At 40.9% G+C, this 16,523-nt stretch overlaps 1 protein-coding gene and 1 long non-coding RNA gene across 9 annotated transcripts in view; both read right to left on the bottom strand.

Moving 5' to 3' along the window:
• Positions 1 to 4,458: 4,458 nt before the first annotated feature.
• On the bottom strand, positions 4,459 to 13,603 carry LOC115088277. 2 transcript variants are annotated; one of them, XR_003855739.1, is made up of 3 exons: positions 13,316 to 13,603; positions 10,589 to 10,648; positions 4,459 to 4,490 (listed from the first exon to the last, which is right to left on the bottom strand). It is a non-coding gene; the product is annotated as an uncharacterized LOC115088277 (long non-coding RNA). The 2 variants fall into 2 exon arrangements; XR_003855740.1 differs by lacking the exon at positions 4,459 to 4,490 and adding an exon at positions 7,922 to 7,946.
• A 553-nt stretch (positions 13,604 to 14,156) lies between these two features.
• LOC115088276 (triadin-like) overlaps positions 14,157 to 16,523 on the bottom strand; it is a 162,069-nt gene continuing 159,702 nt past the window's right edge. For 2 of the 7 annotated variants that reach the window (XM_029596394.1, XM_029596397.1), the window contains one exon: positions 14,161 to 14,489. In XM_029596394.1, coding sequence (XP_029452254.1) covers positions 14,245 to 14,489 — 245 coding nt within the window. In that variant the 3' untranslated portion in view covers positions 14,161 to 14,244. Of the gene's footprint in view, positions 14,490 to 16,523 lie in introns of all 7 variants that reach the window. The other 5 variants (XM_029596396.1, XM_029596400.1, XM_029596399.1 and 2 more) reach the window with 5 other exon arrangements.

Raw genomic sequence — 16,523 nt, 5'->3', positions numbered from 1 at the left:
AATCGACTACAAAGTCAGTAGCGATGTGCGACCAGGGCCGTTCCGGAACTGGCAGTGGTTGCATCTGACCCCATGGTTGTCCAGAAGCGGATTTGTTCTTAGCACAATTGGTGCAGGATGCCACGTAGGAATAGGTATCCTTTTTGATGGTAGGCCACCAATACAGCTTCTGTATCTTGAGCAGGGTACGGCGTTGGCCAGGATGGCCAGCCAGCTTGGAATCATGCGCCCAAAAGAGCATTTTCTTCCTAAATGTTTTAGGAATGATAGTTTTACCAGCGGGTAGAGACCAAGTGGATGCCAAGAGGATCTTCTTCGGGTCAATTATGTGCTGTGGCTCATCAGGCACATCCTCTGAATGAAAGGAGCGTGACAGCGCATCTGCTCTAGTGTTTCTATCTCCAGGGCGGTACTTCAACACAAAATCAAAATGATTAAAAAATAAGGACCATCTGGCCTTTCTGTAAATCAGACGTTGTGCGTGGCTTAGATACTCTAGATTTTTATGATCCGTGAATACGGTTATTTGATGTTGAGCGCCTTCGAGCCGAGGCCACCATTCCTCGAATGCAAGCTTTATTGCCAAGAGCTCTTTATCACCGATCCCATAGTTTTTCTAGGCTGGAGAAAATTTTCATGAGAAGAAAGAATAGGGACGTAAGGCTTTCAAATCTCCTGTTTGGCTCAACACAGCCCCTACACCCATATCTGAAGCATCAACTTCGACGATAAAGGGCTTGTTTGGGTCTGGATGCCGCAAGCATGGTTCTGTGGAGAAGACAGTCTTCAATTTCTCAAACGCGGAAATGGCCTCCGCTGACCATTTTGAAGCGTTGGCACCCTTGCGTGTCATCGCAGTCAAGGGTACAGTTAAAGAAGAATAGTTGTTTATAAAGCTTCGATAATAGTTGGTGAACCCCAAGAATCTCCTTAAAGCCTTCAGGCTGGTAGGTTGGACCCAGTTCTTGATACTTTCAAGTTTGTGAGGGTCCATTTGGAAGCCTTCTTTTGACACAATGTAGCCTAGAAAAGGCTCTGAGTCTTTGTGAAATTCACACTTAGAGAGTTTGGCGTACAGCCGGTGTTCGCGAAGACGGTGGAGTACTTGCTTGACATCTGCAATGTAGGTGTCCAAATCCTGGGAGAAGATTAGTACGTTGTCCAGGTAGACCACAACATTCTTGTACTGCAGGTCCCGCAAGATGTCATTCATCATATTTTGGAAAATGGCGGGTGCATTGCATAACCCGAACGGCATTACTAGATACTCGAAGTGGCCGTCTCACGTGTTGAAGGCCGTTTTCCATTCATCGCCGCTCCGAATGCGAATGAGGTTGTAGGCCCCTTCAGGTCAAGCTTTGAAAATATCTTGGCCCCTTGCAGCCGGTCAAACAGCTCTGAGATTAACGGCAAGGGATAACGGTCTTTGATCGTGATTTCATTTAGACCTCGGTAATCCATACATGGACGTAGGGTACCGTCCTTCTTCCCCACAAAGAAAAAACCTGCACCAGCTGGTGACTTTGATGGTCAGATAAAGCCTTTCTGGAGATTTTCTTCAATGTATTCCGACATTGCCTTATTCTCAATGGCTGAGAGAGGGTACACCCGTCCTTTCAGTGGCTCAGCATTGGGCTTCAGTCTTATGGAACAGTCATAGGGCCTATGTGGAGGAAGAATATCAGCTGCTTCTTTGGAAAATACATCCCTGAAGGATGCAAATGATAGGCGAGATTTCCTTAAGGCACCTCCCATGACATCCTGGGCCCCAGCAGAAGAGATCCAAGGATGCCCAGTCAAATTGGGATTGGTGCACTTGCAACCAGGGTAACCCCAGGACGATAGGGTGCATGGCCCTTTCCAATACAAAGAAGGAGAGCGATTCCATATGGAGAGCTCCGGTGCGGAGAGTGGTTACAGTTTGGCAATTCATGGAGGATAACAGTAGTGGATCTTTCAACTTGATGAGGGGAATCCTCAAGTATTCTACTAGACGTCTGAGAACGAAGTTGCCTCCTGCCCCTGAATCCACTAGGGCAGGAGTCTGAACCGTGACTGGTCCGTAGGTCAAGGAGACTGGGAGAGAGAGTGGAGGAGAGGGCATAGTGAGGTCTAAGAACAGTCCTCCTGCAGGACTTAGGCCCGTCCATTTTTCCGGACGAATGGAGCATATAGAGACGTCGTGGCCGGGCTGACCACAGTACATGCAAAGGCTGCACCTCTTCCGAAGTCTTCTCTCTTTGGAAGTCAAACGTCCATGACCAAGTTGCATCGGTTCATCTTTATCAGCAGCAGGGATTACTGGAATCATCCGAGGTGCAGGTATAGCACTAGCCTGTTTCAACATAGGTAATACCTTAGGCCGGAGTTCCTTCACCTTGTCCCGGAGCCGGTGATAATTTCCAAGTGGCCAAGGCTACTAATTCGTCCAGCGAGTCAGGTCTTTCGCGAGCAGCCAGCTCATACTTTAAACGGTTAACCAGGCCTCTGAAGAAGAGATTCTGAGACATTTGGGGTCCCAGCAGAGTTCTGCCACAAGAGTTTTGAACTCTATGGCAAATTCAGCCAATGATCTGTTGCCTTGCCTCAATTCAACCAAAGCAGAACCGGCAACAGCAGTTCGAGCAGGGTCATCGAAAACTAATTTAAATAAGTCCATAAATCCTTCTATGTCCTGTAAAATGGGGTCATTGCATTCCCAAAAGGTAGATGCCCAAGACAAGGCCCTACCATCCAGGTAGGAAAGGATGTAAGTAGTCTTGGAGAGAGCTGAAGGAAATAAAGATGGCTGTAAGGTAAAATGCATGCAGCACTGGTTTAAAAAGCCCCGGATCTTCTGGATTTCTCTGGAAAAGCAGATTGGAGCTGCCAGTGGTACAGCAGTCTTTAAAGTTACCTCCTGTAACTGACCTTCATGGTTGGAAGCTGTGCCTTGAAGCTTCTGTGTGTGTAGCTGATGGAATACTGAAGTAAATTTCTCCAAGGTGTCTTGCTGCTCCGAAATGCACAGGGCCAAGCCTGATATGGCCTGCAAGGCATTAGCTGTGCCTGATTCATGGAGTTAGCAATCTGTTATTATTTGTGATAATTTTGGGTGGATCCTTGGGCAGGTGGCAGATGACCATGCCCACGGGGGAAGATCCCGAGAGGGACCACCAGTCAGGCTCAGACTTGGGAGATAGACACACACTAGTTCTTTTATTAAACTGTTTTAGAGAACCCCAGAGGTGGCAGTAGTGAGCTGGAAGAACCCGGCTCGGCTGTAGTCCCTCAGGCACTGGAACAGCGATCCCAGGATGAGATAGTGAGTAGGCAGAGTATGCAGAGTTCAGGAACAGAACCTTGATGGTAAAACTCACACAATAGTCTCTTGAAGCAGCCCAGGAGCTGGAATGATGTAGGCCCTTGAGGAGCGAGTACCTGGTTCCAGGGAAGGCTATGAGAGAGAGATGGTAAATCACGTGTTGTAGGCAGCTGTGACTTCCTGGCAGAAGTTATATTCAGTAGCAGGTCCGGGAACGTGGGCCCTCGAGGAGCGAGTACCGGTCCCAGACTGCGACCTGAAAAGCAAGAGAGAGAGAACGAGGCCCCCGAGGAGCGGGTACCCCTGGTAAAGTCCGAGGAGGCAGAGTAGCAAGGTAAGCGGAAAGCGAATCCCATCCGCAGCGATACCTGGAGGCAGCTAGGTAGGAAACTCTTTGCTAACTCAATTAGCAAGCAAAACAAGACACCTTAAATATCTGGCAATGATGACATCATCTCAGTGGGATGCCCTTGAGGTTCGCGCCACAGCTGGTACTTGAGCCAGGGGAGTGCCGTGCGCACGCCCTTAGGGCTTGGGAGAACATGTTGGAAAGCAGCATCTAGCCGGTCCGAGGACGCCGGAGGAGGTCAGCAAAATGACGCCGCGGCAGCCAAACTTCCATCAACCAAAGAGGGAGTCGCCAAAGAGGTAAGGTGGAGACATCGGGCAGCGACGGTCGCAACACATTGCCACTGTGAATGCCTTAATATAGAGGACATCCATTTCCAATGCTGTAGATTTTTTGTTTCAAATGCTACAATTTATAGATGCTGTTTTGATGTGCACACTGTTTTACTCCCCATTATAATGTAGTATGGTGTTTAGTTCTGGATTATTTAGTCTGATTTTATTTCCAGTTTTATTTCACACTGTAGCACTACTCCAAGACTCAATGTGGAATAGTCTCTGTGAACGTTCTAAACTAAGGTCTAGATTTAACTGCAAAACTCCATAAATAATCCAGGAGCAAAACTGCCTTCTAGAGAGGGATTGCTTAAAGAGACCTTAATGCTCACTCACTCAATCTGTGTTCACAATGCACTGTAAAGGCAAAACAGAAGTGAGTCTAGCTCAGTGCTGTATGTATGGAGGCTATACAAAAAAATAAATCATTATTAAAGCAAACCTTTGTGCGAAATTTTCTTTTCAGGTTTTTCTTTTCTTTCGGGTTTTTCTTTGGGAATTACTAGAAGAGAATAAAAAAGCAGATTAGCTATTTATGAAAACAAGATTTCCAAATTGATAATGCAAGTAACTTTAAAAAAATGAACCCTATAAGTGAAGTTTAAGAGCAATGCCAATAATTTCTTTCAGAAGAAATGAATTGATCCCTTTGTGGCATATATAGATTAAGTTGTTAGAGGCACTAATTTAGGATTGAGCTTGCAAGATCTGACGGCATGACTTTACTTGCAATGCACTTGGAACATAGGGGTGGGCAGAGATGAGGCAGGTTAAGGTCAGGGCTGGCAGCAGGCAAAGCAATGATGAAGGTCAGGCAGGGTCAGGATCGAGAAGTCAGTGCAAGGCAAAGGAAAAACAGGGCAGGGAGAAACCAGGGCAGACAAGGAAACAGGAACAGGGAAATTAGGTACAGGGCAAAACAAGAACAGGGTGCATGGCAAACCAGGGACCAGACAGACAAGGCACCAGAGGGACAAAGACAGGAACAAAGTAAAACAGGGTCAGGACAAGCAAGACACCAAGGCCAGGATAGGCATAGGGCTAAACAGTCACAGGGCAGAGCAGGGCAGGGAAAAACAGAGACAAAATGCAAGACAAGACAGGGAACAGACAAACAAGGACAAAAAACAGGCAAGAGGGCCACTGGGAGGTTCCACAGGAACTACGGAAACATCAGAAAAAAAGAGAGGCCAAAAAGATGTCTCACAGGCCACACAGCAAACAGGAACAAGACAAGACAGAATAAAGTGCATGGTTGGCCACAGTAAGATCAAGAGAGATGGGATGATGAGGCAGTGGGCTGTGAGTGAAGCAGGATTTTAAGGCTTGGCAGGGCCACCTCATGTACCTTTGAGGCAATCCTGTGCTGCTCAGACTGCAGACCACTGAGATCTCATGCAGTTTACAGCAGCCAGGATTGTTACAGTTTAGTGGAAATACATAATTCTATTGGAGGATTATTTGAAAAATCAATTTGATTCTTTAGTATATGTTTTAAATTTTTGGTATGTGTTGTGGAGGTTAGTGTAAAATAAATGGATTAGAAATGTATACTTTTGTTTAGTCTGATTAATTGTATTTGAGATTTTGCATGCATAAATTATGTAAGGATAATTTTTTTAATGAAAAAATACTCTTTAGAATTTTGAGGATTGCAAAACTATATTTTCAAGATGACATCAATATGGAATTGCCTTTATATTAATTCTAAGAACTATAACAGAATCCTGACATTCATAAATACTTAATATAGTTCATGGACAACCTTCATAACACCCTGCAGTATTTTGGGCATTACTGTTAAACTGATAAAGGGCCATTTTTAATCATTGGTCGTATACTATCCAAAGCTCAAAAATATTTTTTTTCCCTTTTTGAAATATATTAAAACCCAATGTTATATCAAGTTTGTATTCCAGTACTTCGAGAAACAACTCAAAGTACTGGAATACAAATTTGATACCAGAGAGGTCCCTGAGGCAGCTGGGTCGCAAAACCTGATCACGTTGGACCAAGCTTGATATGATTCAGAACTTTGGCTCAGAACTTTGGCTCATTTAGCCAGTCCCAGAATCCTCAGCTGGCTGATTCACACTGACACTGCTGAGATATAGTGAACTTCTGACCACCTCAGACTCAAGAATGTGGAAGATCTGGAAAACCTGTGGGCTCTGCAAAGCCTATAATTAAAGGCCAGGAGGGCATCAATGGCAATATTTAAATCATAATACAAGGACCATCATATAAGTTTGGTTCTCACAGAAACCATAATAGAAGCTTGGTTCTCACAGATTCCTATCTCATTGAAAGAAGCAGGTGGACTGACAGAAGCCAGGTGCACTGAAGATTCCCGGAGGTTACAGTTTTAATTAGAGGTCTTGCACCAGTAACAGAATTCAGGCCTACTATCTATTTAGAACACAGACCTACTATCTGTTGACACAACTCAGAAGATCAGAAGGATCAGAAGGAACAAAGTGCATCAAAGCCATGTTGATAAAGGAACTTTTATGGTGGGAGGAGATTGTTTTCAGGATAGACAAGTTTAGTTGGTGACACTCTCAAACTGGTGAATGATCCTCTTACAAGCATTTTCTATGTATGGGTTAAACTATAAAATAACAGCGTGTACTAGATATTAGAAGACACAGCGTTGCTATGCCCATCTTGAAGGATAGCTCCTGTTCTTCCAAAGATATGACATATTAAAAATTATATTTGTTCTAAAATTCTGAGTCATATCTTTGTTTGAAAAAGTGCTGACAAGCGCCTTATTAAGGTCTAATATTTAGACAAGCTCTACTGTCTACTCAGAAGAAATAGTTGAATTCACTTGGAATAGCGCTGAATTGAGCTCCGTTACTCTCTCAAGGAATGTGTGTGAATCTAAATTAAATAGAGCTGTGATACTGGTGAAAAGCAGGCACGTTGAAATTACTGTGCGTTATGGTATAACATTGAGCTTTAATAATTTCAAAAAAAGAAAAAAATATATTTTTGAGCATTGGATAGTATATGACCAATGATTAAAAATGGCCCTTTAGCAGTTAACAATGGAGCAGTAATGCAGGGCATTATGAAGGTCGTCTATGAACTATATTAAGTATTTATGAATGTCGGGATTCTGTTATAGTTCTTAGAATTAATCTAAAGGCATAATAGGATAATTTTTTTGCCATTTTGGATTAATTTATAACTATTTTAAAGTTGGTTATCTTTGTTTTAGTGCAAGGTTACCATCCTTTTATCAACCACTTAACATTACAAAGTTACTACAGTTTAATACATTAGCCCCTTGGTGGCAGATATAAAATAAGTTGTTAGTCTCAGTGGAGGACAGTCCACAATAAAACTGTCATCAGAAGTACCACATATGTTGATTTCAGAGAACACCCCAAAAGCTGCAGGAACCCAGAGGCAATGATATCCTTTCAATTCCAGAAGAAATTGAAGGGTTACATTTCCACTGTGAATGTCTTAATATAGAGGACATCCATTTCCAATGCTGTAGATTTTTGGTTACAAATGCTACAATTTATAGATGCTGTTTTGATGTGCACACTGTTTTACTCCCCGATAAGGTAGTATGGTGTTTAGCTCTGGATTATTTAGTCTGATTTTATTTCCAGTTTTGTTTCACCCTGTGGCACTACTCCAAGACTGAATGTGGAATAGTCTCTGTGAACGTTCTAAACTAAGGTCTAGATTTAACTGCAAAACCCAATAAATAATCCAGGAGCAAAACTGCCTTCTAGAGAGGGATTGCTTAAAGAGACCTTAATGCTCACTCACTCAATCTGTGTTCACAATGCACTGTAAAGGCAACACAGAAGTGAGTCTAGCTCAGTGCTGTATGTATGGAGGCTATACAAAAAAATAAATAATTATTAAAGCAAACCTTTGGGCGAAATTTTCATTTCACGTTTTTCTTTTCTTTCAGGTTTTTCTTTGGGAATTACTAGAAGAGAATAAAAAAACAGATTAGCTATTTATGAAAACAAGATTTCCAAATTGATAATGTATGCAACTTTAAAACAATGAACTCTATAAGTGATGTTTAAGAGCAATGCCAACAATTCCTTTCAGAAGACATGAATTGGCCCCATGGTGGCATACATATATTAAGTTGTTAGAGGCACTAATTTAGGATTGAGCTTGCAAGTTCTGGTGGCGGCATGACTTCGCTTGCAATGCACTTGGAGCATAGGGGCGGTCAGAGATGAGGCAGGCTAAGATTAGGGCTGGCAGCAGGCAAAGCAATGATGGTCAGGCAGGGTCAGGATCGAGAAGTCAGTCCATGACAAAGGAAAAACAGGGCAGGGAGAAACCAGGGCAGACTACGAAGCAGGAGCAGGGAAATTTGGCACAGGGCAAAACTGGAACAGGGTGCAAGGCAAAGCAGGGACCAGACAGACACGGCACCAGAGGAACAAAACAGGAACAATGTAAAACAGGGTTAGGACAAGCAAGAACCAAAGCCAGGATAGGGATAGGGCTAAACAGACACAGTGCAGGGCAAAACAGAAAAAATGCAGGACAAGACAGGGAATAGACAAAGAAGGACAAAAAACAGGCAAGTGGGCCACTGGGATGCCCCATAGGAACTAGGGAAACAGAAACAAAGAGAGGGGAAAAAGGTGTGTAACAGCCACACAGCAAACAGGAACAAGACAAAACAAGAAGACCTCTGTTCGGCCACACTGAAAACAGGAACAAGAACAAGCCAGAATAAAGTGCAAAGTCGGCCACACCAAGCAGCAAGGGAGATTGGATGATGAGGCAGTGCTCTGTGAGTGAACCAGGCTTTTAAGACTTGGCAGGGCCACCTCATGTACCTTTGAGGCAATCCTGTGCTGCTCAGACTGCAGCCCAATAAGATCCCCTGCAGGGTACAGCAGCCAGGATTATTACAGTTTAGTGGAACTACATAATTCTGTTGGAGGATTATTTCAAACGTCAATTTGATTCTTTAGTATGTTTTCAATTTTAGTATATATGTAGTTTAATTTATTGTGGGGGTTAGTGTAAAATAAATTGATTACAAATTTTTTATTTTGTTTAGTCTGATTAATTGCATTAGACATTTTGCATGTGTAAATTATGTAAGGATATTTGTTTTTGACATTTTTATTTATTTATTTATTTATTTACCATTTTTCTATACCAAACTTCATGACAAGCTTCATATCAGGCCAGTTTACATCAAACTTAGGGGTTAACTGAACAAAACCATATAACAAGAAGGCCGAAGCGCAGGTACAAATAACAGGGAGAATGAACTTGGGGGCTAGAGTAGCCAGGAAATAAAGGACAGAAAAACTGGAGTATAAGAACTTATGAATATATAGTGGCTGGGTCGGTCATTTAGTCTATTGGGCTAAACGAAAGAACTGTTGCAATGTTAGGCTTAAGAGAAGGCTTGGATGAAAAGCCAAGTCGAGTTTTTTTCGGAAGGTAATCAGGCAGGGTTCCAGTCTTAGATCAGTCGGCAGGTTGTTCCAGATGATGGGGCCAGCTGTGGAGAATGCCCGTTTTGTTCAATTAAATTAATTAAATTTAATTTTTTTCAATTAAATTAAGAACATAAGAACATAAGAAATTGCCATGCTGGGTCAGACCAAGGGTCCATCAAGCCCAGCATCCTGTTTCCAACAGAGGCCAAAATCAGGCCACAAGAACCTGGCAATTACCCAAACACTAAGAAGATCCCATGCTACTGATGCAATTAATAGCAGTGGCTATTCCCTAAGTATAACTGATTAATAGCCGTTAATGGACTTCTCCTCCAAGAGCTTATCCAAACCTTTTTTGAACCCAGTTACACTAACTGCACTAACCACATCCTCTGGCAACAAATTCCAGAGCTTTATTGATTAATTTATTACTATTTTAAAGTTGGTTATCTTTTGTTTTAGTGCAAGGATACCATCCTTCTATCAACTACTTAACATTGCAGAGTTACCACAGTTTAATAAATTAGCCCCTTGGTATCATATATAAAATAAGTTGTTAGTCTCAGTGGAGAACAGTCCCCAATGATAAAACTGTCATCAGAAATGCCACATATGATGATGATTTCAGAGAACACCCCAAAAGCTGCACGAACCAGGGGCAATGATATGCTCTCAATTCCAGAACAAATCGAAGGATTACATTGCCAATATGAATGCTTTAATATAGAGGACATCCATTTCCAATGCTGTAGATTTTTGGTTACAAATACTACAGTTTACAGAATGCAGATGCTGTTTTGATGTCCACACTTTATTACTCCCCGATAAGGTAGTATGGTGTTTTGCTCTGGATTAGTTAGTCTGATTTTATTTCCAGTTTTGTTTCACACTGTGGCACTACTCCAAGACTGAATGTGGAATAGTCTCTGTGAATGTTCTAAACTAAGGTCTAGATTTAACTGCAAAACCCCATAAATAATCCAGGAGCAAAACTGCCTTCTAGAGAGGGATTGCTTAAAGAGACCTTAATGCTCACTCACTCAATCTGTGTTCACATTGGACTGTGAAGGCAAATAAGAAGTGAGTCTCACTCAGTGTTGCATGTATGGAGGCTATACAAAAAAATAAATCATTATTAAAAGCAAACCTATGGGCAAAACTTTCTTTCCAGGTTTTTCTTTTCTTTCAGGTTTTTCTTTGGGAATTACTAGAAGGGAATAAAAAATCAGATTAGTTATTTATGAAAACAAGATTTCCAAATTGATAATGTATGCAACTTTAAAACAATGCACCTATAAGTGATGTTTAAGAGCAGTGCCAACAATTCCTTTCAGAAGAAATGAAATGGTCTCTTGTTGGCATACATATATTAAGTTGTTAGAGGCACTAATTTAGGATTGAGCTTGCAAGATCTGACGGCATGACTTCGCTTGCAATGCACTTGGAACATAGGGGTGGGCAGAGATGAGGCAGGTTAAGGTCAGGGCTGGCAGCAGGCAAAGCAATGATGAAGGTCAGGCAGGGTCAGGATCGAGAAGTCAGTCCAAGGCAAAGGAAAAACAGGGCAGGGAGAAACCAGGGCAGGCAAGGAAATAGGAACAGGGAAATTAAGAACAGGGTGCAAGGCAAAGCAGGGACCAGACAGTCACGGCACCAGAGGGACAAAACAGGAACAATGTAAACCAGGGTCAGGACAAGCAAGAACCAAGGCCAGGACAGGGATAGGGCTAAACAGGCAAAGGGCAGGGCAAAACAGAGAAAAAAACAGGAACAAGACAAGAAAAGAAGGCCTCCGTACGGCCACACTGAAAACAGGAACAAGAACAAGGCAGAATAAAGTGCAAGTTTGGCCACAGCAAGCAGCAAGGGAGACTGGATGATGAGGCAGTGGGCTGTGAGTGAAGCAGGATTTTAAGGCATGGAAGGGACACCTCATGTACCTTTGAGGCAATCCTGTGCTGCTCAGACTGCAGACCACTGAGATCCCCTGCAGGGTACAGCAGCCAGGATTGTTACAGTTTAGTTGAAATACATAATTTTGTTGGAGGATTTTGAAATGTCAATCTGATTCTTTAATACATGTTTTCAGTTTTTGGTAAATGTGTATTTTGATTTATTGTGGGGGTTAGTATAAAAGAAATGGATTAGAATTTTTTAATTTTGTTTAGTCTGATTAATTGTATGTGTAAATTATTTAAGGATAACATTTTTGCCATTTTGGTCAATTCAATTAATTTATTATTATTTTAAAGTTAGTTATCTTTGTTTTAGTGCAAGGTTACCATCCTTCTATCAACTACTTAACATTGCAAAGTTACCACAGTTTAATAAATTAGCCCCTTGGTGGCATATATAAAATAAGTTGTTAGTCTCAGTGGAGGACAGTCCCCAATGATAAAAGTGTCATCAGAAGTGCCACATATGTTGATGATTTCATTGATCACCCCAAAAGCTGTACAACCCAGAGGCAATGATATCCTCTCAATTCCAGAACAATTAGAAGACTTATATTCCCTCTGTGAAAGTATAGAGGACATATCATTCAACATGAACAGGGGTGTCAGATTAAATCCCAAACCAGAATAATTAAATACAATTTTATTACAGGCAAAATACAAAATTATGCAAATCTTACAGAATCTTATACATGAACAAAATTGTTGATATTATATTATCTATACATATATTACATATCCCTGTAACAAACCCACACCTTATTTATTTATTTATTTATTTGTTTGTTTTTGTATACCGACATTCGATCGAGATATCACATCGGTTCACATGTAACCTAATGCAAAATCTCCAAGGTAATGATTTCATACAGACACGTTCACACTTATACCCTTTCACACTTATAACATATCATGCTAAAATAATCCCTCACTCTTAAACATGGTTAGAGGATAAACTTTTACTCAGATATGCTTCATTGTTCAATAAGATATTTATCAGTTCAAAACTTGATAAATTGAGCCCGTTTGAGTGAACAATCCATTCCCATGAATGCACAATACATTTTTGCTTTAAATTTCCCGAATTCAGTGGATCTAGTTGACTGCGACTCAACTCAATCTCAATTCAAACACTTTGAACTTTGCCCAACAAAGGCTCTCATTTCACCCTAAAGGGGGTTTCTTCACAGGCTATTCCATCCAACTTAACAATCTTTAAAAGCTGTTCATTACAACTGTTCCACCACAAACAACATTTCACAAGATGACTCTATCACCACTTCAATCCAACCTCATACTCAATTGTTGATGTAATAAAACATGGATTTTAAACACCTGTCACCATCGCACTGTTGCACTTCTTACTGTTCTAACTCCATCCTCGTTGAAATCTTCACAGATTTAAATAACGCGTTATCCTACATACGCTACTTCACTTTCAAAAACTGATCATTGTCGACTGACAGTGTTTATCCCGGGTGCAGCCTGTATACTCTAAGTCATTGGGGTTTGAGGAAAGAACATGAAGAGTCGGTTTACACTTTAGTCTTTTGAATGAGGCTGGTGGACAGTTTATGAAGTGGCAATACAGTCATCTTGTCAAATATTGTTTGTGGTGGAACAGTTGTAATGAATAGCTTTTGAAGATCATTAAGGTGGATGGATTAGCCCCTGAAGAAGCCCCTTCTTGTTGGGCAAAGTTCAAACTGTTTATAATTGAGATTGAGTTGAGACGCAGTCAACTAGATCCACTGAATTCGGGAAATTTAATACAAAAATGTAATGCTTAAAGAGACCTTAATGCTCACTCACTCAATCTGTGTTCACATTGCACTGTAAAGGCAAAACAGAAGTGAGTCTTGCTCAGTGCTGTATTTATGGAGGCTATACAAAAAAATAAATCATTATTAAAAACAAACCTTTGGGCGAAATTTTCTTTTCAGGTTTTTCTTTTCTTTCAGGTTTTTCTTTGGCAATTATTAGAAGAGAATAAAAAAAGCAGGTTAGCTATTTATGAAAACAAGATTTCCAAATTGATAATGTATGCAACTTTAAAACAATGAACCCTCTATATGAAGTCTAAGAGGTTATTTACTCTTTCAGATAATAGAAAGACTAGGGGGCACTCCATAAAGTTAGTATATGGCACATTAAAAACTAATCGGAGAAAGTTCTTTTTCACTCAACGCACAATTAACTCTGGAATCTGTTGCTAGAGAATGCGGTTAGTGCAGTTAATGTTTAAAAAAGGATTGGATAAGTTCTTGGAGGAGAAGTCCATTACCTACTATTAATTAAGTTGACTTAGAAAATAGCCACTGCTATTACTAGCAAAGGTAACATGGAATAGACTTCGTTTTTGGGTACTTGCCAGGTTCTTATGGCCTGGATTGGCCACTGTTGGAAACAGGATGCTGGGCTTGATGAACTCTTGGTCTAACCCAGTATGGCATGTTCTTATGTTCTTAATTCATTTCAGAATGCTAGCTGCATTGTACAAAATCAACTCCTCTTGTATACTTTTCATCCATTATAATGACTACAAAAGTTTAGCGATGTCAATATTACTATGAATACCTGAGAATGTTTCTATAATAACACCCTGCTAACCTCCACCCTACCTTCTGAAACCCACTCTGATATAATGTGCCCCACTACAGTGCTACATATATGCAGAGTGTCAGACTGCCTATATGCAGAGGTGTTCTCTCTCTCTCTCTCCCCCCCCCCCCCCCTGCAGTGGATTATATCACAGCACTATTTTCGCTATATTTATAGCATTTTGATAAATCTAGGGGTTATTGGACAAGAATTCACAATGCAAAATCTACCGGTTTTAGTAAACAGACTAAAGGCTGCACAAACCCAGAGACTTTGACATCTGATTCATGCGGTTTAAAGTGACATTAAAGTTCACTCGTTCTATGTTCACTTTGCAGTGTGAATGCAAATAAGAAGTGAGCCTAATTAAATGCTGTACTTGGACCAGTATTATTAGTATACAAAAAAAAAAAAGCCTTATCAAAAGCAAACCTTTGGGTGAAGCTTTCTTTTCAGGTTTTTCTTTTCTTTCATGTTTGTATTTAGGAATTGCTAGAGAAGAATGACATGGCAGATTAGACATCTATGAAAACACTTATTTTGAAAGTGACACTGAATACTGTTTTTAAACAATGAACCCTATATCTGACATCCAAAAGATGTACTATTCATGTATTTGTTCATTCAATGCTTAATTATGTTTGTATTCAGTAATATTTTTGTTCACTACTTATAGTAAATGAACTTTGAAACACTATCTTGCTGGCTCAGTGCAGAATAATAGCAACTATATACACCTATTTTGGACATTTGCACAAGTACATTATACTGGAATCCAGGTGAGAGAAAATCCTAATGGTATGCAATTCCGAGTTCCATCAAGCACTATATTACCTGAACAATGTCTTGTAAACATACCTTGCTACCTCCTACTACTCCTCAACAATAATTCCATCTCCTTCCAGCCACACAGACACACTCTATCACCCTTAACCTAGCTATATACACAGGAACTGTAACTTTGAAACAGCCGCGTGGACGCACATGTACGTGCATATGCCAGCTTGTGCCAAAAGAATTGGCCATATTATAAAATACAAGTGTAAATGAGCGAACGGTATAAAATAGGCTGAATATGCATACATTTGTGCACAATTTTATTTGGACGCGTGCATATGAGCGCAAATGCTACCTCTGCTGTGTAAGTAGGGGGATTTTAGAAAGCACACGTGCCGACACAATTACCATTTCCCACAGCTCGTTCCCAGTTCACCCAGGTAAAGGATAGGACTTCCTAACCCACCTAGTTAATTAGCCTCCCTTTTACCTTCTTAGTCCCGACTCCCTACCCTTAAAACACAATTGACTAGCCTAGTTTTGTAATGCGGTAGGAGACACTGGCGCCTGCTTGTGTGTGTATTTGCATACTGGTTTCATTAAGAAATCCTGAAACGCCCATGCCCCGCCCAGACCATGCCCACATCGCGCCCCTTTTTCATGAAAAAGCGTTTTGTGCGCATACTGGGAGATACCGCGCATACGCAGGCACCTTAAAAATTCCACGCTGGCCTGACTTCTGTGTGTATCTCCCAGTTTTGGTGCATACTGGGCTTCTAAAATTCACCCCATACTGTGTAAAACAGCATGTAAGCATTTTAAGAAATTGATTTATGCCTTATTAAATTGAATCCACCTAAAATTGAGAAAAAATATTAACTTGCACTGTGAAAACACCAATATTTTTACTATGCCACAGAAACCCTGAACTGCATGAAAAATAACCCCCTAAATTTGCATTTTATAAATCTCTAGAATCAGAAGTCCCACTTATAGAATAAGAATATGTATTGATATAAGCTTTCAAGGACAAGAGTCCATGCAGCTGATGAAGTGGACTCTAGTTCTTGAAAGCGTACACCTTAATAAGTTTGTTGGCCTATAAGGTGCCATCAGCCTCTATGTTATTTTTGGTACTAAGGAATAACACAGTTAGCCCTCTGGAAGCTTTCAGATTCTAGTGGCTTTTAGTCTCTTACAATCAGAGCTTGATTTAAGCCATAAACATAGAGGTGCAAACTTAACCGGCTAGCATACAATGGATATTTAACAGCTTAGCTACACTGCTGAATATCCCCATCAAAATTGCTAGGCAGCCAGATAAGTGTTATGCAGCTAAGTTTAGACCTTCTATTGTGCAGATCTAACTTATTCGGTTAACTTAATTAGATAAATATGAATATTGCTACTTATTAGGGATGTGCAGGGGAAAAAATATGTTTTCGTTATTCATTTTGTTTTCGGTAGGTTTTTTCCCCACAAATTTTGGTTCATAGATTACTTGATTTGTTTCATTTGTGTGAAAAAAAAAATCAGTCAAGAAAAAAAAAAGCCAAAAAACAAAAGCAAAACCTCCCTCTCACCCTTCCGGAAAAATACCAGGACAGAATTACCCCCGACTCCCATTAATCCAATCAGGTGGTGATCCCCTTGCAAAGACTAGGCCAAAGCCTTGAACTTGCATAGGCTGAGGCCACTGTAAGTAGCGGTTGCCTAGGCCAGAGCCCAGAGCAAGGCCCAATGCCGCGA

This window comes from Rhinatrema bivittatum, chromosome 3 (assembly GCF_901001135.1).
Source record: "Rhinatrema bivittatum chromosome 3, aRhiBiv1.1, whole genome shotgun sequence".
NCBI lineage: Eukaryota > Metazoa > Chordata > Amphibia > Gymnophiona > Rhinatrematidae > Rhinatrema > Rhinatrema bivittatum.
Note: the sequence above shows the minus strand (reverse complement) of the source record. Positions and strands in the feature narration are given on the sequence as shown.